At 37.4% G+C, this 20,432-nt stretch overlaps 2 protein-coding genes across 2 annotated transcripts in view; one reads left to right on the forward strand and one right to left on the reverse strand.

Annotated features, from left to right (window-relative positions):
* The window catches only part of Crag (DENN domain-containing protein Crag), a 46,743-nt gene extending 30,113 nt beyond the window's left edge, over nt 1-16,630 (forward strand). Inside the window, exons 20-35 of the mRNA XM_034977608.2 lie at nt 323-427; nt 987-1,115; nt 1,788-1,888; nt 2,433-2,547; nt 2,898-3,012; nt 3,255-3,446; nt 5,166-5,249; nt 6,818-6,895; nt 7,469-7,695; nt 8,205-8,326; nt 8,773-8,955; nt 9,370-9,460; nt 9,764-9,949; nt 10,228-10,381; nt 10,845-10,961; nt 11,594-16,630. Of these exons, the coding sequence (XP_034833499.1) occupies nt 323-427; nt 987-1,115; nt 1,788-1,888; nt 2,433-2,547; nt 2,898-3,012; nt 3,255-3,446; nt 5,166-5,249; nt 6,818-6,895; nt 7,469-7,695; nt 8,205-8,326; nt 8,773-8,955; nt 9,370-9,460; nt 9,764-9,949; nt 10,228-10,381; nt 10,845-10,961; nt 11,594-11,786 (2,192 nt within the window). The 3' untranslated portion in view covers nt 11,787-16,630. The remainder of the gene's footprint in view (nt 1-322; nt 428-986; nt 1,116-1,787; nt 1,889-2,432; nt 2,548-2,897; nt 3,013-3,254; nt 3,447-5,165; nt 5,250-6,817; nt 6,896-7,468; nt 7,696-8,204; nt 8,327-8,772; nt 8,956-9,369; nt 9,461-9,763; nt 9,950-10,227; nt 10,382-10,844; nt 10,962-11,593) is intronic.
* Nucleotides 16,518-19,034, reverse strand: LOC117990158 (uncharacterized). Its single transcript, XM_034977612.2, has 3 exons — nt 18,687-19,034; nt 17,860-18,078; nt 16,518-17,392 (listed from the first exon to the last, which is right to left on the reverse strand). The coding sequence occupies exons 1-3, from the start codon at nt 18,891-18,893 to the stop codon at nt 16,703-16,705; spliced, it is 1,116 nt and encodes a 371-aa protein (XP_034833503.1). The 5' UTR covers nt 18,894-19,034; the 3' UTR covers nt 16,518-16,702.
* Nucleotides 19,035-20,432: the final 1,398 nt, after the last annotated feature.

The raw sequence follows: 20,432 nt of genomic DNA on the forward strand, positions 1-20,432 counted from the left end.
CTATAGTATTATAATGGATATGGATATGAAAGTATGGATTAAATGGATGACAGACACATGGATTGGCGGAAACTACAAGTTTTACAACGAAGCTCGGAAGTTTTATAAAAACAGGTGGCTTTTTTGGTACACAACCGTGAATTTTGGGAGGCGACACTTACGCACTGTCTTGCGTAGTAATGCATTTTCTACTCATTTCAGGTCAGGGAACGCGACGCGCGACACTTTGCATACAATCCCGCGACACTTATGTCGCATTTCGTCGTCGAGCGTTGCGGTCGCGGACCCCAAAGTCTGCTTTAAAAATGAATGTTTTTGACAGGTACTGGCACGCTACCCCGCGTGCGAACGGTGGGGGGCGAGGGCTCGGATTTGGCTGCGTTGGCACTCGCTGAGCCTGCACGGAGCAGGTCTAGTTTGGACTCCGGTAAGAATTTGTGAATTTTCATCCGACTAAAAACCCGACCAAGTGTGAGTCAGGCTCGCGCAACGAGAGTTCCGTACTACACTCGTATTTTTTCGACATTTTGCACGATGATTCAAACACTATGATGCATAAAATAAATAAAAATCTATTTTAAAATGCCCACAGGATTTAGCCCTTTCATATGATACCCCACTTGATAGAGATCTTACTTCTAAAATTGAAAATACAAATTTTTAGTTCATGACCACAATTTGTGTTTTTTTGTGTGATGTAACCACAAATTCACGGTTCTCAGAAAAATCTGATGTCTGTTATAAGATCTACCTACCTGCCAAATTTCATGATTCTAGAACAACGGGAAGTACCCTGTAGGTTTCTTGACAGACAACAAAGTGATCTTATAAGGGTTCCGTTTTTCCTTTTGAGGTACGGAATCCTAAAAAAATGGGTTTATTGTATTTAGCAGTTACGAGGATGTGTGTTTATCGTTTCATACAGACCGACAAACAAACGCAATTTAAATAATCATTTGGTTTTCAATAAATTTATTATTTTGTAGCATGTGAAGGAACCAATGCCAGCACGAGCGCATTCGAAGCCCTATGCCGTCGCGGGAACATAGTACGTGCGAACACTACTCACCCGAGGGCCCATAAGCTTTCACACGCCGCGGGCATACTCATATCAGGTTAATGTCCACAAGCTTTATATGATGTTTGATGGAAAGGGAAAAAACTATGTGGTGCATACTGGAGAAGATTTACATGCAAAGGCGGTCTTATCGCTCATGGCGATCTCTCAATGATGGTGACGAACAAATAGGTAAACGTTTGTAAGCTGGGACTATGAGCTTACTTTGGTCCTTTGCACTGTCCCTATCTTAGATTATATCTTAAGATTTACCTAATGCTGAATTCTATGTTGACTTTGCTTTGCTCAGCTAGCAGAAATCTGCCTAAAACAGTTAAATCGTAATTGTGTCTTAAGTCTTAAGCAAATTCAAAGTGCGCTCTATACATCTCGGCCTTAATGCAATTTTTCAACGGCTGTGCCTCGGGCATTAGCAAATATGTACCTACAGTACGCGGCAGACAGTAACGTACATCGGCCTTTAGAATGACATTTCGGCTTTGTAGAGCGTTGTCTCTGTCACTCATACCTATATGACGTTTTGTCGGTCTCAACGTCAGAAACAATGCTTTACAAAATTGAGACGTGAACATTTGCAACACCAGAGGAACGCCAATGCGTGGCCGGCCTTTCAGAAATTTTTTGGTCCGCCCCTTGAACAACCTTATATTATAATCTAGTGGGAACACCGCCGAATTTATTTTTTTAACATTTATTAATGTTTTTTTAGGTTTACCGTCCGATCCAGATCTCACTGGAACGTCTCGACCTAGGAGTAATTCGTTAGGAAACGAAGAACCTGAACCAATAACAATTGCGGAAAAGAGACAGGTAATTATTACAAATTGTAAGTTGAATAAGTTTTCATGTATTGTGTTCTCGTTTTTAAGTAGCCTTAATGCCTGTGTGCGATCAAGAGAGCTATACATCCTATAATATCATAAATACGAAAGTGTGTTTGTTTGTTCTTCACTTGAGTTTGACATGATTTTTTGTGTTGTGTGATTAGTTAAAGGCCTGGAGAGTGAGATATACTATTTGTTTATCCCAAAAAATTGATTAGTTCCCACAGGATTTTTTAAATCGGATTCCATGCTGTGGAGTCGCGGTATTATAAGTCTGACAGAGATAAACATATATGTTTATTTTGTCTCATAAAAGCTGGACTAATATAGCGCCAAATACACAGGTTTGGTCTGAACTCTTCATAATGCATTTCTTTCGCTCATTTCAAAGTCAAATAATTTATTCAAAATAGGTAATAAATTACACTTTTTGATGGTCAGTTGTTGGATTTGTAAGAAATAGTGGTAATTTTATTAATTTGTCGGTAGTGTGAAAGTATTAAATATTTACAATTGTGTGCCTGCTATAGACGATCCACGTGAGTCCAGAAAGTCCGTCCGACCTACGAATCCTCACACGATCGAAAAGTTTCGCTGGTGATGCTCAGATCGTCCAAAACTTGCAGAGGCTATCATTTTCCAGCAGTAAGTCCTATAGTATAGTTATAATACTAGTTATAACCCCTAGTTATAATCACCTAATTAAACGAAGTTACAGTACGCGGCAGAAATTAATGTACATCGACCTTTCGAATGACATTTCGGCTTTGGAGAGTGTTCTCTGTCACTCATACGTATATGACGTTTTGTCGGTCTCAGCGACAGAGACAACGCTCTACAAATCTGCTATCTCCTAAACGTCGATGTACGTAACTTTCTGCCGCGTACTGTTAAACATAAGACCCTCAGGCCCACTTGCATAAGGACCGTTAAACCACAGTTTGCGAAGGAAACTTATAACAAAACGTCAAAAAAAACCTTACTTATTTTCTTAGGTACGTCAAACACCAAGACTCGGTGTTCGAGAACGCTGAGTTTCCCCGAGGAGCCTGAAAAGGAAGCGGCAGCTATGGAGCCTTTAGATATAACCTCCAAAACGTCACCTTTGAAGTGAGTATGCGCGTTATATGTTATCTTTATTAGGGTTCCTTACCCTAAGGCTGCCAACGGACCCATATTACTAAGACTCGGCTGAATTTATATTTTTTGCTAAGATGAAGCGGGCCAAGTTGGAAGGGATATGACAGATAAATTTTACTATATATCTTAAACTGCATCGTCACTTACCACCAGACGAAATGTTAGCCATTCGTTAGCCTTTTAATGGAATTAAAAATAAATTCTATCATCAGGTTATCACCCCGAACGCCAGTCCTAGCCGACGACCCTCTCGGAGCCCTAAACCTAGTGGAGCCCGTCGTGGAACCGAAGCCTCCGGTACAAGACGAGCCTCCGCCCCCGAAACACGAGCTGAGTGTCAGCCCCAAGCTGTTCCACCGTAGAAGCAACTCCTTCCAAGATGAGCCCACTGAGGAACAACCCGGGTACATAACTTCCATTGATGTTTGTGTGCTTTATATGCCTCAACTGCCATGCTCTATTGTCTACACTCTATCCACGGAGAGAAGTTATTATAGCACTCTCTCTGTTACATAATCCCATACAAATGACAGAGACAAAAATCTAAGTAGACGTTAACCCTTTCGAGGCACCAACAAATCACAAACAAAACTATGTTTTCGAATTGATTTTTTGAGAGAGTGTAGAAAACACTGTCAAAAAACATTTGACATTAATTAATTAATATAGTATAGTAGTACGGATAATATAAGTTCGTTTGTGATTGGTTGCCCACTCAAATGGTTAACACCCACAGAGATTTTTGTCTCTATCATTTGTATGGAATTATGTAACAGAGAGCGCTATATTAACTTCTCTCCGTGAATAGAGTATAGTGGCTACCTTAGGGTTCGTTCAGATAGACAGGCTCGAAGAGTATCAGAGATCGTTTTCACATAGACCGGAGATCGTGGACCGGATATATTCGCTCGGAGCATGAAAGAGCACATAAAGCGAACCAGTCCCAACACAAGCTTGAAAGAGCAGCTAAATGACTGCTCTTATTGTTTTACACCTATTACCATTTGGAGTCCTCCCTCTTGGTCTTGACAAAAAAATTCACAAATAAACATTATATCAATGGCTTAAAACTCAATTTTGTAAAACGATCACATTTTGAAAAATCAAAATTAATCCCATACGGTTTATACTCGGTCGTCATCGTCAACCGAGACTTTGACTGCTGGACATAAGTCTCTTGTAAGGACTTCCACACGCCACGATCTTGCGCCCCTGCAACGGTCCAGCTATCGGTAAGATGATGGTAATAGACGGCCTAAGTCCCATGTCAGACCAAAATCTCTGGAAATGATTCATTGGTTGCCAAAGCAAAATATAATTTCGACGTATACCGCACAGTCGAATTTCGGTCCGCACAGGAAATATCAATTGCTGTATGTATAGATTCCCGTTTGTGATGTTAAAAGTGTGTACCCACCTCAACCCTATCACATAGCATGCCCTAGGCTTAAAGGCATATTACGAGACTTTATTTTTAAATATTATTGCATTGCAAAAGACTGATTTGTTTAATTAAATAGTGCAACCGGTAACTGAGAAAGTTGATATTTAATGTGTCTCTAGGCCTTTCTGATACACTTTCATGTATATCGAAAGTTGTAAGGTACTAAAAAATGCTCCAATTATTTAAAATTAGCTAATGCCCGCGACTTCGTCCGCGTGGATATGTTCAAGAAATTTCGCGGGAACCAGGGATTTTTATAGGATAAAAGTAGCATATGTGTTAACCCAAGGTAAAATCTATCTCCATTCCAAATTTCAGCCAAACACACACATACAAACTTTCGCCTGTATAATATTAGTGTGATAATAATTAAAATATCGAAAAAAATTAAAACCTTTCTTGGTTTTGGCGCAGACCTAAAATATACTTGACTAAGACCATCTGAGGGAGAAGTTGAGTTTGTAGCATTGATACATTTAAATCACTCAGTTTTATTACAGACCGTTTTTTGGAGAGACCAGGGCTTGGCTCTGGTGTCTCCAAAAACGCTGCCCTGTGCGATGCCCAAATACCTTACAACTTTGTCCTGCCCCGCTTACGGTGTTCCCGCTAACCTGCTAGACCGCGTGTACAGTATGTGTGTAAGAGCGAGATGAGCTCGATAGTTTCCTGTCGGCAGGAAACTACACAGGAGCGAGACTGCGCCGGGCACCGTCTCATCCAGCTTGGCCAGCCTCGGGAACACGCTCAAGATCAGCTTTGGGTAAGTACTAGCTTATAAGATCTTAGCATAAATAAGGATAATGACTACTAGTAAAATCAGCGACTTTTTATGAAACGTCATAACGCTTGCTTAGTAAGGGAGCTTGTATGAAATACATACATGTGATGTCATAAACGTTTGACGTGATTTAACGTACTTTTTTAGTTAAATCGATAATTAAAAATGGTCAGCAAACTTAAAACTACATTGGATGTGGATTTTACAAATTTTGGAAGATCACCTATTTATATTTTAATAGTTCCTAAAAAAACAAAATAGGCGTGATCCCAATTGTGTAACTGCATTTATCTCGTCCCCTAAATATGTTACTTTTATATTATTACATGGCGTATATAATTCGTGCTCGGTGATGAGTAACACAGAATATATAAAACGCAGGAGACTAGAAGAGATAGCGCTCTACAAATGTGACCCAAGTGTGACCCGATATAATACGATACATATTTTTCTCGGGGCTTATAATCCGTGTACTGACACGGCAAATAAAATTCTTAGCCGTTTTTATCAGTTCCTAGGAACCTAGCTTGCGAATTTAAGACAGATATCGCAGCAAAACACAGATTTTATTTTCCGTCCTATAGTATTTTCTGTACATATGTGTTTACCAAAACTTCTAAATTTGGTTATTTCATAGCATGATCAAATCGATCAGTCATCGAATCATAAAAAGGACTTATATACATAAAAATAACCATTGCATGTTGCAAATAAATCTAGATTTTCATCTAATATTAACTTTTGTAGATGTTTGCTAGGAACTGTTGGAGTTGACGTTTTCGAAAAATTTAAGTTAAGATATAGAGCGTATTTTTTACTTAGAGGTAATACGAGACAGTTATATTGTATCTTAAGGGATGAGATATGCTAAACCGTGCTAGGCCCGAGCCGTGCCGCGTCCGAGGCACCAGTTTAGAATTTTGTATGCGGTCACATCAGACCGTGCCGCATCCGAGTCATTCGAGCCTCGTCCGTGTTATGTTTCTTCATACAAAATTGCAATTCATGGATCGTCCGCGCATTGGACGTGTCTAGCATAAATCATCCCTAAGTCTGAATAAAGTCAAAGTAAGCTCTATAGATCTCAGCCTAAATAATCGCCCTATAAGCATGCTAGATCACGACACGAGGAAGATGTTTTGCTTTAAGGTGCGAACATATTACTGTGTTGTAGCAAGTCGTAACGCGACACAAGATAATTGGGCTCATATATTTTTATATGAAGATCTGTTGTGGCGCTCTGGTGCGTTGACGAACGAGCTCCAATTTATTGATGGTCGCGCCAGATTCCGTTGCAACATGCCACACCGCAATAATGTGTCTGCAGCTTTACTTTCGGAAATGTTTTGCTTTTTACGTTTTATTTCATGCCAATTTTGACGTCAGTAAATAAATGCTAGTCAAACTAAAAAAAAGTTTTAGATTTTTATAAAAGTTTTCAACATTATGCGATACAAGTAAATTTACTGGCGGCAGAAGTGGCTCTTAGTTGTTTTGTAACCCATTTTTAATTTTTTGCACCGTATGCCAGAGCTAGTTTGTTTTCTTAGACGCTATTCGCCTGGCCGTCTGTCGTTGCGCAAAGAAAACATGAAAATCGGAAAGGCAATGATCGAGAATTACTTCAGGTAAGCATAATACTAACAAGCTGTTTCATATTCATTTTGTTACGTGGTCTCACTTTCACTAAAGGGATACCTAACTTTTCTATACACTGGATGCTAATTCATTCCATGGTCAATGTTACCGCTAACTTTAAGAATGGTTTAATCAAATGCTGAACACAAAAAAAGACGTGAACGTTGTGTTTTTAACTATATTTTTGGTAGAGTGGTAGATAATTAAAAGGATCTTAAATTACTAAAATATCACTAATGGATGTAAAGGTATCCGCATAAGATTAAGAGACGATCTGCAGGAAGCAGCACCAACGCCTCCTGCGAGTTTTGCGGATCGTTTCTTGATATGCGTTCACCTTTACGCAGTTATATGCTATTTATTATGGTGTTATAACAAGGCATGTTCACTGTCCGTTTCACGCATTGTCTTAGCTCACATTAATTTTGTATGTAACAATTTATGTGCGAGTAGTAAGTACCTACCTATCTGTTCTGTGTTTCGTAGCGCATTTTTTGTTTGTGTCGTCTCATACTAAATAGTTGTTTCAAATCGTGACTACTATTTAGTCATATTCTCGACAGCCCTACAAGCATAGCCGGTAAGAAGTCGAACGAGCTCCTACAAAGTGGTCTAAGCAGTCTCAAGTCTGCGGCGACCAGTATGGCGAAGAAATTCGATGAAATGAAAGAGGTTATATCTGCGAATTCTACGCCAGTCAAAGGGGCAATTGGGAATGCTACAAGTGCTTTGACCAGTTTTATGACTGAAGAAGAGTCTGGGGATGTCTCTTCGGAATTAAACCCAGATGGTAAGATATATTGAATTAGTCATCTTTTTGTATTTTTCTTTTAGGATAGAAGAATGTGCAAAAAATGACGTTCTCTATCTGAATAAACGACGTCCGCGTTACCTTACATAATATCTTCTGCCTGTTTAAACTGTGCAATTATACATGTCTAAATACTGAATTTTTACGCAAACGTAGAAAATTAGGAGCACACTCAGTGTTTAAATTATTATCTGATCTAGAAAATAAAACTGCAGGATCAGAAACCACTACGTGTTGGCTCTGGAGGATCATACTTAGACATTTTGACAATCGTTTTTTAATGTTGATGGCCTCACACATTTCAACAGAATCAATTTGTTTCGTTTATTTTGAAGCCATCCAAATTCTCGAGCGTTTTGCTTTAATTTTAACGACCTAGTATCGAAAACAGCTTCAAACTTTAAAATGTCCACAGCGCACACATACTCTTATCGTTTACATTATGTGCTATATCTTAACAGCAACTTTCTAACTATCCATTCTTGCAGAATGGTCAACCGGTATGGGCTTCAGACGTGCCTCAAGCGATGCCGAATTGGCGTCTATGGAGCGCGGATCACTCGCTACGCTTTTGTCGCATCTTCCCGACAACCTCTACCCAGCGCTAAACGTACGTGCATTAGGACTTAGCTTGTGGTCTAGGCTTGTTTTAACAAAAAGCAAAACTATATTTGTTGTATCTCAACTATCTATAAAGATCTTGCTATTTTTTTCTCATCGAGAACCACACGTCAAACTAGAAATCTTTTGAAACATTTTATTACCAACGGACAGACCTTGGACTGTTCAAATGCTTACAAAGGGTCAATTTGACGATAGGTTCAAGCATCGGTAAATTTTGTTAATCATGAGTGACGAATTACTGGAGCAGAGAATTATTCAGATTTTTGTTATTTAAACAATCATCGCGTTAGACGGTACGTTATCTACCAGTCACTAAAAAGGACCCTTTAGATTGTTCATAAATTACCGTTTTTCTAATTCCATACTTTGATTTTGTACGTAATTGAACTTACGGCGTTTAAACAAATCTTTGTAAGAAAATTAATTTTGTAGGGTACCGTGAAAGCTGAAAATGTATCAGTGGAGGTGCACATAACGTCGTGCTCGCAATGTCACCAGTGTCTCGCCTTGTTGTACGATGAGGACATCATGGCGGGCTGGGCGGCCGACGACTCCAACCTCAACACTCGGTGCACGGCGTGCGGCAGACACACCGTGCCCTTCCTATCTGTACAGGTAATACTTTCTATCAATGGACGAGCATATAACGTCGTGCTCGTAATGTCACCAGTGTCGTAGGAACATTGCCCATTTGGTTTCTCCTAATAAATAATTCTTATTTGAACTATAATTTACTTGAACCCCTCTTAAAATAAAATTTTCCTGTGGCCTACAGTATCTGTGTGTCTCCTTAACATACAAATATGATGTACTTGACCAAAAAAAATCGGAGTTTGTGAATGATGCTGGCCTGTTTGGCATCGCAAGGAGTGACCAATTCGTGACGAAGTGACGTGAGAAATCAGGAACTTACTAGAAAATTGCGTTCCGAAATGTATAGGCTTAGGTACTGTTATGGGGTTGCCAAATCGTCGAGCAATAAGTTGATCTAGAAAAAAGTTGTTCAAATTATTATCTGTTTCTTTGCAGGTAATACGGAAGGGTCAAACGCAAGCAGAAACCATAAGCGTGCCTTATTTAAACCCTCTCGTGCTCAGAAAGGAATTCGAATCTATTTTAGGTAAGTCCGCTACAATATGGAACACCCTTCTGGTATCAGTTTTCCTCTCCACTTGTCTTCTTCTTCCAATCAAGTGAGCTCCATCTTTGGCTGCATCATCACTTGCCAGCAGGTCTGATTGCAGCCAAGCCCTAGTCTATAAATTAAAAAGTCATTCTATGTCAAAAATCAATTCAATAAAAAATATGTATTTTGTTAATGTTTCAAACTTTTAATAATACTTACTCGCACTTATTGTTGTGCTAGAAACATCATTTTGACAAAACCCTACGAAATAATAATTATAAAAATGAATTCTTCCAGGTAGGGAAGGCGACTCGTGTCTAGCGGAGCCTGAATTCGTGGAGTCGCACCCGATCGTCTATTGGAACTTGGTTTGGTTCCTTGAACGGGCGAATATAGAAAACCATCTGCCCGATTTGTTGTGCCCTAATTTCTCTGCCAAGTACCAGAGCTTGGACCAACTGCCGGACACGGAGAAATCTGCCGGTTTGTTATTAGACACTTACGACTCAACTCTGAAATCAGTGCTACTTACAGAACGCGGCAGAAAATAATGTACATTGACCTTTAGAAGGAGATAGCGGATTGAGAGACAGAGACGACGCACTACAAAGCCGAAATGTCAATCTAAAGGCCGATGTACATTATTTTCTGCCACGTACTGTAAATCGGCTCTTGCCCGCAACTTCGTCAATGTAAAGTTTCGGTTTCCTTAAAAATCCTGTGGCTTCCCTGGTCCTGTCTAACTGTTGTTTCCGTCTCAGGTGTCCGCGTAGTGTGCGAGTGGGAGTGCGCTAGGCTTGCGGAGGGCGAGGCGCAGGCGTTGTATCGGGCGTGGCGCGGACGTAGACAGCAACCTCGCTCGCGGCAGCTACGAGCTCTGTTGCTAACTGACCATGATTGCAATGCGCATCAATCGTACGTACCTTTTGTTCTGATATAGCTAATAGAGAGAGCCCGGGAGGGCCAGACCTTCGATATGGTTTAAGGGTGTCTGGCAGGGGGTTGCCACAATTGCCAGTGAGTCCCACATACCCGCCCTTGTGCGGGATGCCTTATAGCATTTTTACCAGCGGGGGAAAAAAAACGGGGGTTGCCACGATACTACCAGAATTTTATAAGTTTGCAGGGTATTCTTAGTTATCATTTGGTGTACATACAGGATGGTATTATTTTATACTAGCGACCCGCCCCGGCTTCGCACGAGTAGCTTATTACAATTATCGTAGGGATCTCTAATTTTTTTGGAATAAAATAAAGCCTTTATCACTCAGGAATAATATAGCTTTCTACTGGTGAAAGGATTTTCAAAATCAGATCAGTAGTTCCAGAGATTACTCCCTACAAACGAACTTACAAACTTCACCTCTTTTATATACAGGGTTGTAGCGGCCGTGTTAGACGGACTGGTCAGCAACGATCTATCGGACGCAATACGCCGACTGGCCGCGTGGAGAGAATCTACGTGTGGCAACAAGCGGTATTACTCTTACTACAGGTATAACTACGACTTTCCAGAACTAATTTCAATTAATTTATATTCAACTTAAATAGTTTTAAGTTATCACAATGATATTTTCAGTATCAAAGACATCCCATAGACGTACCTATTCCTCAAATTGCCATCGCCTTCTTATCTTTGCAGCATTGTAAAAGTCCGTGAAAAAGGACTCCTCACGTGCTATTTTAACTCTATGGGTCATATCAAAAGTACGATTTTAGTCTTTATTTTAAAGGTGAGCCGTAGTTCAACCTTTAAAATAAGATTTACCATAGAGTTAAAATGGCGCGTGAGGAGTCATTGTTACATATTATACTGAATATTACAAAAAAATCTCGCGATAGAAGACTTGGCTTGTTTTTTGAGCCTGGCTGTTCAGCGCGGAAATGCACCCAGTATTCATGGCATCATTTCACACGGACAAGATTTTTACAGTAATTAGATTAGGCAACTTACTCGCTTGAAAGGTATTATTTTACAAAATTCGATCAGCGTAGGACTCCAAAGTCTTAACGCAATACGAAGTCTACACTAGCATCGCAGCGCTCCTTCCATCTGTACAGTAAACTTCAAATTTTTGTGCTGTAAACTATGAAGTGCCTATTAAAGTTTTCATGTATTATTTTCAGAGACATATTATTCCTAGCGATGGCAGCCCTCGGCGAACAGAATATAGACTTTGTGGCGCTCCAACGTGAATACACTCGTGCTCTGGACCAACTGGGCACCGAGACGAGGCCGCAAGACTTGCCACCCTCGCCCACCGCTGCCTGCTGTAGACACTACTTCAAACGATTAAGACTAAACATACACGAAATATGATCCACGACTGCCTTCACACATAGGCTCGTTATTTAAGAGCTGCGGATCCACATGGTTTTCTCAATTAGGTGCCGAGAATCCACATGGTTTTCTGATTAAGGGACTGCGAATCCACGTGGTTTTCTGATTTTGGGGCTGACGATCCATATGATGATAAATTTCTGGGGCTGAGGATCCCCATGATTTTCTGACGGGGCCTACGGATCCACGTGGTTTTCTGACTTAAAGGGCTAATGCTCTACATGTTTTTCTGATTATGAGGGTTGCGAATCCACATGGTTTTGCGACATAGAGCCTAAGGTCCACATGGTTTTCTGACTTGGAGCTAAAGATCTACGTGGTTTACCTGATTAAGGAGCTGTGGACCCACATGGTTTTCTGACTTAGAGGCCTAGGGGATACACACGTTTTTTCTTGTTTAAGGCATCTACATGATTGATTCTCTTCTCATGATTCTCTTTTCTACATATCTACATGATTTTCTTTTAAAAAACTGTCAGATTCCGTCTTTCTTGATAGAAAAATCATGTCGAGTAAACATTATGAATCAATAAGTATGATAGCCGAAATACGATACCTTACGATTGCTTTGCTTGTAATATAGGGTTGAGGAGATAGCGTTGATAAAATTCTTTTAAATGATTTGCGATATAAATCAGTAATGTACGACATCGATCTGTTGTCTGTGAGCAATTAAATTGTTATTTCTTATGAAATGAACACTTTACCCATTAATCATTGATCCTGATTATTAGGGGAGGGGTATCGTATTTTAAACCATTCGATAGTTCCATGGATTTTAAGATCATCAAGTACAAAAATGATTTAAATTGACTGAAGAATTTTTCCTTTGCCTATGCATCTTGAGCATGTAGGTACACCTATTCGCCACAAGGATTTTGAAAGCTTTCTCACTTCATACTATATTTTATTAACCAAGCTTCAATAAAAAAAGAAGATTCTTAAAATGGGGACAAGATAAAATAATTGGTATTGGTCAAAGTCTAAGGTTGAGATCTATGGAGTGTACTTTGACTTTGCTCAGAATTATGACACTGTTAAAACGAGATAGCGTTATAACGCTGACATAAGTCTCGTTTTAACTGAAACTAAGGCGGAGATCTATAGAGCGCACTATGACTTTGCTCAGACTTAAGATTGAGTTAAAACGAGACAGATTTATGTGAGAGATATAGCTCTGTCTCGTTTTAAGTCTTAAGTCTTAAGTCAGAGTGCGCTCTATAGATCTCACCCTAAGTCTGAGGAAAGTCAGTGTATATTCTAGTTTAAGTTGTTGAACGTGCAGCAGCCGTCCATTACGTTCTAAGTCGAATAAATACACAATGAAAAGATTATTTCTTTTAAAAGTACACTTCTATGAAATAAGAATTGCATGGAATTGTGATGTTCATACAATTATGGACATCACAATTCATAATCATCACATCACATACTATAATGGACGTTATGGTCTTACAATCACAGAAAGTTTTGCCCCAATATTCCTTCGTTATCTCCTTAATTATTATATTACTGCCACATCCTATAACGAAAATATAATAACGGTAAATTGGCTCGACAACTTATTTTATTTATGTATATTATTGTAATAACATATTGGGGCCGATTCTCTTGTACACAATCTCTAAACTAAACTGAATTGACAGGTCTAAATCTAGCGCTATCCTTTTCCGCAAGCAATATTATGAAAGGAATAGCAATAGATTTAGATGTGACATTTTAGTTTAGAGATTGTGTAAATGGAATTAGCCACAATGATGATATAATATTATTTTAAATAATCCTAAATCATTACAAATATTTTGAAATAATTGGAAAATGTTACATTATACAATCTTTTTTACTTAAAATTAATTCAATATTATACTAATTATAAAATTGTACATAATATTGTATTGGTTTGTGTTTGTGTTTGGTTTCTTTTTGCGTTCGACGTATCCGTAATGGGTGAATGATCGCGGGTGCTAATGTGAAATAATGAATTGTGACCATTTTATTGATTGTACATATTGTAATGTATAAATAAGATTTATTATACGCAATCCGATGGGGTACTCTGTTTATGGGGTTATTTATATGACTGCAAACCTTTTAACTACAATTACAGCACTCAATGTCATAAGAATGTTCATGCATAGAGAATAATAAATTCTATTCGTACTTTTATTCAAACCTTTTCTCAGTTCCATACCTTCCTTTTTTATATCGGAAAGCAGGTAAAAAATAAAATGATTAATAATAAGTTATCTATCATCAACGTGTCACTGTGTGATTAATTGGACTCATAATTAACTGCTTCGTTAACTCATATCTATGATTGACGTTTTGTCGTTGACTTGTTAGTTTCAACTTTCAACGACAGCCAATGCCCACTCACAACAAACAAGAGAGACTACACTACGAAACCGAAGCTACCGGTTATCTCTTTCTTAAGTTCCATGCGCCCGATGTGTCTTTCCTGCCGGATACTGCATCTCGGAGGACAGTAATTGTACAAAACGCAATAACATTCTGATTGGCGGAGAAAACGGAAGCCTGAAGGGGATTCTAGTAGTGCGTATTAGAAATAAGGAAGCGAATCGCTTCGTACGGGTCCGTGAAATTTCGACTATGTATGAGATGCAGACTTACCCCGGTGCAGACCATACTAGACTAGTCCTAAGAGTCACTCGTGGATAGGTTTGCAGTTGTATTCCAAAAACCCCTATATATTCACAATGTGTGATATAATATATTTCTGTACATGAATGTACAAATTTCAGTTTGGACACGATTTAATACACAAGTTTTGATTTTCACTGCACAATGTTTCAGCCATTCCAAAACTGCACTTAGTTTTCAGCTGTCTGTGTTAAGCTAAATGTCATTTAGAACAAAAGATTATAATATATAGTCCGTACAAAATGAGTTATCACTTCTCATGCGGCCATTTTAACTTTGTGTGTCAATTGTCATGTCTAAAGTATGATTCAACTTTAAAATAAGGACTGTTGTTCCAGGCTAGAAACTAACCTTATAAAATAATACTGCCACTTATAAATTATCCAATAGTCAAATTTCCCAGTTTTCACCAACCATTCATATCGTGTTTCTTCAATTCCACAAGACATTGGCGAAGTAAATTGCGCCCGTTTGGTGCAGCCGCGCGCCATAAAACAAAATTGAATTGAATTAAAATAAGGACTGAAATCTTACTTTTGACAAGACAGTTGACACATAGAGTTAAAATGGTGCGTGAGAACTCATTTTGTATACATTATAAATAGTTTGAGAAGTTGAATTTATCCATATAATTATTAAAATCAAAAATATGATTGTATATAGAAACTTATAAGAATTTATAGTGCACCTGAATTATTCAGATGATACTATAAATTTGGATAAGTTTCTTCATACATAACTAACTGACCTGCCTCAGCTTTGTTTGAGGGGAATTTCAATGAAATGTCGATTGGGCTAGATTTTAATTTTTTTAACAAAAGAAATTGTACCTTACCTAGGTATTCTCTGTTATGTGAAGTCGCTGGTATAATATATTTAATTGGTTCACTGTTGTAACATGTTATAAAACTTTTGGTAATGAACAATTGAACATGTCTACATTATTATATAACATGTCGTTGTAATAATATTATATTTGTGACTGCCAAATAGAAAGTATTCAAATGTGTCAACATTTTAACATAATTTAAAATTTATGGAGACTTATTATCCAAAAGTATTAGTTATTGTGTTAACTGAGTGGCCTTTTTTATAATACTTTTGAAATAAACAAGCTTGCATTCATACACTCGCACTGTTATGCAAAAGGGATCCAACCCACACAGAGCCAGTTTTTGATATTCAACTTTAAAGGTTGAACATTCCCTTTATGGGGAAAACTTTTCAGAAACCAGTAAACTGGTTTAAAATGGTTTTAAACGAAAAATATGTTTTACTGCATGCGTTTAGGACTCGAAATGTTTCGTTCTTGATGACTGAAATCGTCAGATCTATAATTTAACTTCGCCTAACATGACCAACAAGAAATTTAAAAAAAATATTGAATGTCAAAACTAGAAATATTGGGTTCTGTTCCCCACCTCCTCAATTTGAATAACCATAACCAACATGTGGGTTGGATCTTTTCTGCGTGACAGGATCGATCATCATAATATGCAATTATTGGCCTAAATATATTGGAGCTTTCTGAATTTAACCTACATAATATTATGTAATATATGAATACTCATAACTAACAATAGTTGAGGAATCGAAATACTATTTATTCAGTTATCAGTTAATTGTAGTTTTAGTCGAAGTTAATATGAGGCAGTTATTTAGCAGGTATTTTTATTTCTTATAAATATACAACTTTAATAAATATTTAATTGGTGAAACAACATATTATGTTGTAATGCAATATTTTAAAAATATCTATTATATAATGAGTTGTTCAAATTTTCAAGTTAGCTTTTTATCTATAATATAATATAAATATTATAAGTTAATTATAAAGGTACTGTTTAAAGGTGGAAACATGATAATAACATGCAACCCATGTCAAATAAATGTGTTTCTACCTTCATTTGCCTCAGGTGATGTTTTAAAGCCATATATTGAGTTCAATACTAAATGTACAATGGTGACAGTCACCTAGATGTATTTTTATAATATGTGAAGTAATATATAAATAATCTTTGTGAACAAGGTAAACAAAAAGACATGCAATAATTTTCAATGTATACAGTTAATTTCGATTTTTAATTTCAAATTTACTGTAATGGGCAAGTAAAATGAGATGGATATAATTTTTTATAAAAAAATATAATGCTTCATTAAAATGTTTATTGTTTTATTTCTTACTTTAAAGTTTATGCTACTATGTATAATAACATACATTTTAGTTACTAACATTAATGTGTATCAGTCATACCTATTACTCTATACAGGAATCTCCCGTCATGATCATAAAAGCAATCATTAACTTTGTATGTTGCACCTCTTTGATAAGCTTTCTTTGGTATTCTTATTCTTTCTGGATAATTGGTATCAGAAATAATTTCATTATCTTTTTCCTTAAAATTCGTAAGACCTTTCTCTTCTTTTGTTTCGCCAATTAACTCTATTTCTTTGCTTATTTCTTGTACATTTTCAGTTTTGCTTGGTACTGTATTCATCATATCCATAATCATTTTGTCTGGTACATCTACATTTTTTCCTTTATCTAAACGATTTTTTATAGTGCTCGCTAATTCATCTAAAGTTACTCTCTTCCAGTCCTTTTTTATTATTTTATTTTCTTTATTTGAGTCAGATAATTCTTCTTCAAATTGATCTGTGTTTTGATTATTTTTTTCATTATTTGCACATCTTTGCACTATTTGTTCAAATTCTCCAATCTTTTCCTGAGATACATCTACTTTGACTGATTTCTTATTTAATGGAGGTATTGTTCTCTCTGAGAATTTAAGGAAATGTGCACGTAAGTCTTCTGGTATATCTAATGTTCCTTCTTTCAGCTCCCTCCAGTTTCTCATAGCAGATGCGTCATGACGCTCTATTCTTTCTTCAGTTGCTGGTTTCCAAGGATATTTTAGTAATTTCTGAAAAAAAAAAATTGGACTACGTTTTATTGCTTTGTTAAGCCCTCCAATAAATCTGTACTATGCAAATCTGCAACTACTAAACTGGTATGTGTATTTCTAGACAAATTAATCTGTTTACCACCACCATTTAGTAGCTGGTGTGGCATCCATTTATCTCATTATATTCTAGAAAACTAAAAGCAATAGATTGATGTAATTTTTTGCAAGGGTATATTTAAAGACCTGAAGAGTGACTTTATCCCAGAAAAATCAAAAAGTTCCCACAGGGCAGGACAAGGTTTCAGCATCAGTTGGTAAAACTATAATAAAATGTAAAATGGCTAACTCACATTTTTATAACAAATATCAATTTTAACAGTTTACATCGTACATAAGCTAAAAACCTAAAGAAATTATAAGCAGAGCTTTCAAAAAAAGTTGATCAGGATATTGATTTATACACACTTAAAATTCAGAATAGGTACCTTAGCAACTGGTTCAGTAACAGGAAAGCTTTCAGCGATTCTCTGAGGAGTCCATTCATCAGGCTGTGTTGTAGCCAGGTGCCGAATCTGTTCCTTCTCACTCCAGGTGAGCAGGTTGGGCATATTCTCTTTGAAGTATTTTTCCTTAACAATTTGATGCTTCAAGTGGTGTTTCCCAATTAATGTTTCCTTTAGGTGAACGTTATATGCTTCACCTGCCTAGTTTAAACAAAAATACAAAGAATGTATATAAGAGACATTATTTAAAGTATTAAATTAGTAATTATTCTAGTACCTTCTTTAAATATTGGTAGGGTAGATGTATGGGAATTCAGAAATTTATATATTTTCCAAATTGTCTCTGGACTGGTGGGAGGCTTCGGCCGTGGCTAGTTACCACCCTACTGGCAAAGCCATGCCACCAAGGTATTTAGTGTTCTGGTACGATGCTGTGTAGAAACCGATCAGAGGTATGGGTTTAATGAAACTGCCATACCCCTTCCGAGTTAGCCTGCTTCTATCTTAGACTGCATCATCACTTGCCATCAGGTGAGATCGCAGTCAAGGGCTAATTTATATCAGTTTTTTTTAAAATAACTCTTAGTTTACTCTTAACTAGAAATTAGTTCAATTCAGACAGACAGACAACAAAGTGATCCTATAAGGGTTCCTTTTGAGGTACGGATCACTAAAAACATGGAAAATTAAAACTTGTAGGCCATCTTTTCGGCTTAGAATAATAAATAGACAATACCGGTACTGCAATAATATTGGGATCATATGTACTAAGTAGAAAAGTAGTTAGCGAGTTTACAAGACCTACTTACATCATAGAAACTGCTTTCCGATTGTTCCATGAACTCTTCAACATCGTCATCTTGTACCTTGATTCCGTCTTCTCGGAACGCGCCCAGTCTATTGTCTAAGCCAGGGTTCGCTCCAGGTCCAGCGAGTCTTTTACTTCGGTTTCTTAAGTGACGAACGGGGATATTGTCACAAGCAAAGTACAGACGACGTGTGAACACGGCAAACATTTTAAGACGTTTTTAAATAGGAAATAGCAGTTTTAAATTATTACTTTGGTTAATCGCGTTAATCAAATTCTAAAATTACAAAATAAACATAACCTAAACACTTCTTCGTATAACTTTGCTTTGACATGGATTTGACAGATGCTGCACACAATTCTGTCAACGTCAAACTCAATTAAAAATGCCATTCATAATGTGGTTGCGTTCATACAAACTAAAGTGAAACCGGGTAACTTTAGGGGTGTGTTTATGTCCAACATAAAGTTCTTAACGCACACACGTTATTATTAATTCAGTTTCACGTAAGCGAATTATTATGATGCGTTTTTATTATTTTTAGGGTTCTGTACCTCAAAAGGAAAAAGCAACCCTTTTAGGATCACTTTGTTGTCTGCCTGTCCGTCTGTCTGTCTGTCTGTGTATCTGTCTGACTACTTACTCTCCTATTGCAGTCGGCTAAAAAGGTGCATCGGCTACCAGCGGACTTTAGTAACTACCTAAGAACTTATACGCTCGCCAATCACGTTAAAAGACCTATAGGTAGTCTGTAGAGAGAGATATTACTTTTACTATTGACCCCATAAATTATACCAGTTTCTTAGAAACGAGAGCTTCCTTTAGCAATAAAAACATTCCTTAGTTGATTGATAAACAAAAATAAGCAGTAAACTTTTAAAAAATCGGTCAAGTGCGAGTCGGACTTGCACACGAAGTGTACCTAGTACCTACCATCGTAGGTATGAGTAATTACTAGTACTAACTTTATTTTATTTGTGGCGTGGTTTTGTTAGAATAAATACTTCTTCGTAGGTATTAGGTTTATTTATAAGCTCAATAATAAATATGTCATTCTCTTTTGTTTGCTGTTCACATCAACATGTCAACTAAATAAAAACTGACGAAGAATATCCTTACGTATTTTCTTTTAACAATTGGTAGTTGAATCAACTACCAACAGGTTATGGGTCATAGCATAGCATACAGTATCTAAGGAAATCGTGATGGAAACGAGAGATGTTGAGAGATCGCAAAGTTCCCATATGTCAGGTCTTCCAAGTATGGAAAAATTGGACGGTAGTACGAATTATGGAACATGGAAGTTCCAAATGGAACTACATCTAATTCATGAAGACCTTTGGGAATACACAGCGACAACACCAAGTGCTACCGATGTACAAGGTATTAAAAAGGATCAGAAGGCTAGAGCAAAAATCTGCTTAACGCTAAAACCACACTGTTTAATTCACGTTCGTCAATCAAAAACGGCAAAGGAGTGCTGGGATGCCTTGTGCTCAACTTTCGAAGATCGAGGCGTAAATAATCGGTGCTATTTACTGGGCAAACTGGTTAGTCAGAAACTCAGTATGTACGAATCTTCACAAAAATATGTAACTGAGATCATGAGTATCGCTCAAAAACTGAATGATATAGGAAAAGAGCTGGACGACGAGTTGTTAGCAGCGCTCATGTTACAAGGTTTAGGAGAAAAATACGCACCTCTACGAATGGCAATGGAAAACAGTAATATAGTACTAACTACTG

This window comes from Maniola hyperantus, chromosome 17, assembly GCF_902806685.2.
Source record: "Maniola hyperantus chromosome 17, iAphHyp1.2, whole genome shotgun sequence".
Classification (NCBI taxonomy): Eukaryota; Metazoa; Arthropoda; class Insecta; order Lepidoptera; family Nymphalidae; genus Maniola; species Maniola hyperantus.

Bases quoted from the DNA above. Each gene is read 5' to 3' on its own strand.
- LOC117990158 (XM_034977612.2), bottom strand. From the start codon at position 18,893: ATGTTTGCCGTGTTCACACGTCGTCTGTACTTTGCTTGTGACAATATC. The intron at 18,079-18,686 runs GTAAGTAGGTCT...TGTTTAAACTAG, and splicing joins CGGAAAGCAGTTTCTATGAT to GCAGGTGAAGCATATAACGT. The intron at 17,393-17,859 runs GTACCTATTCTG...TTTTTTTTTCAG, and splicing joins TTACTGAACCAGTTGCTAAG to AAATTACTAAAATATCCTTG.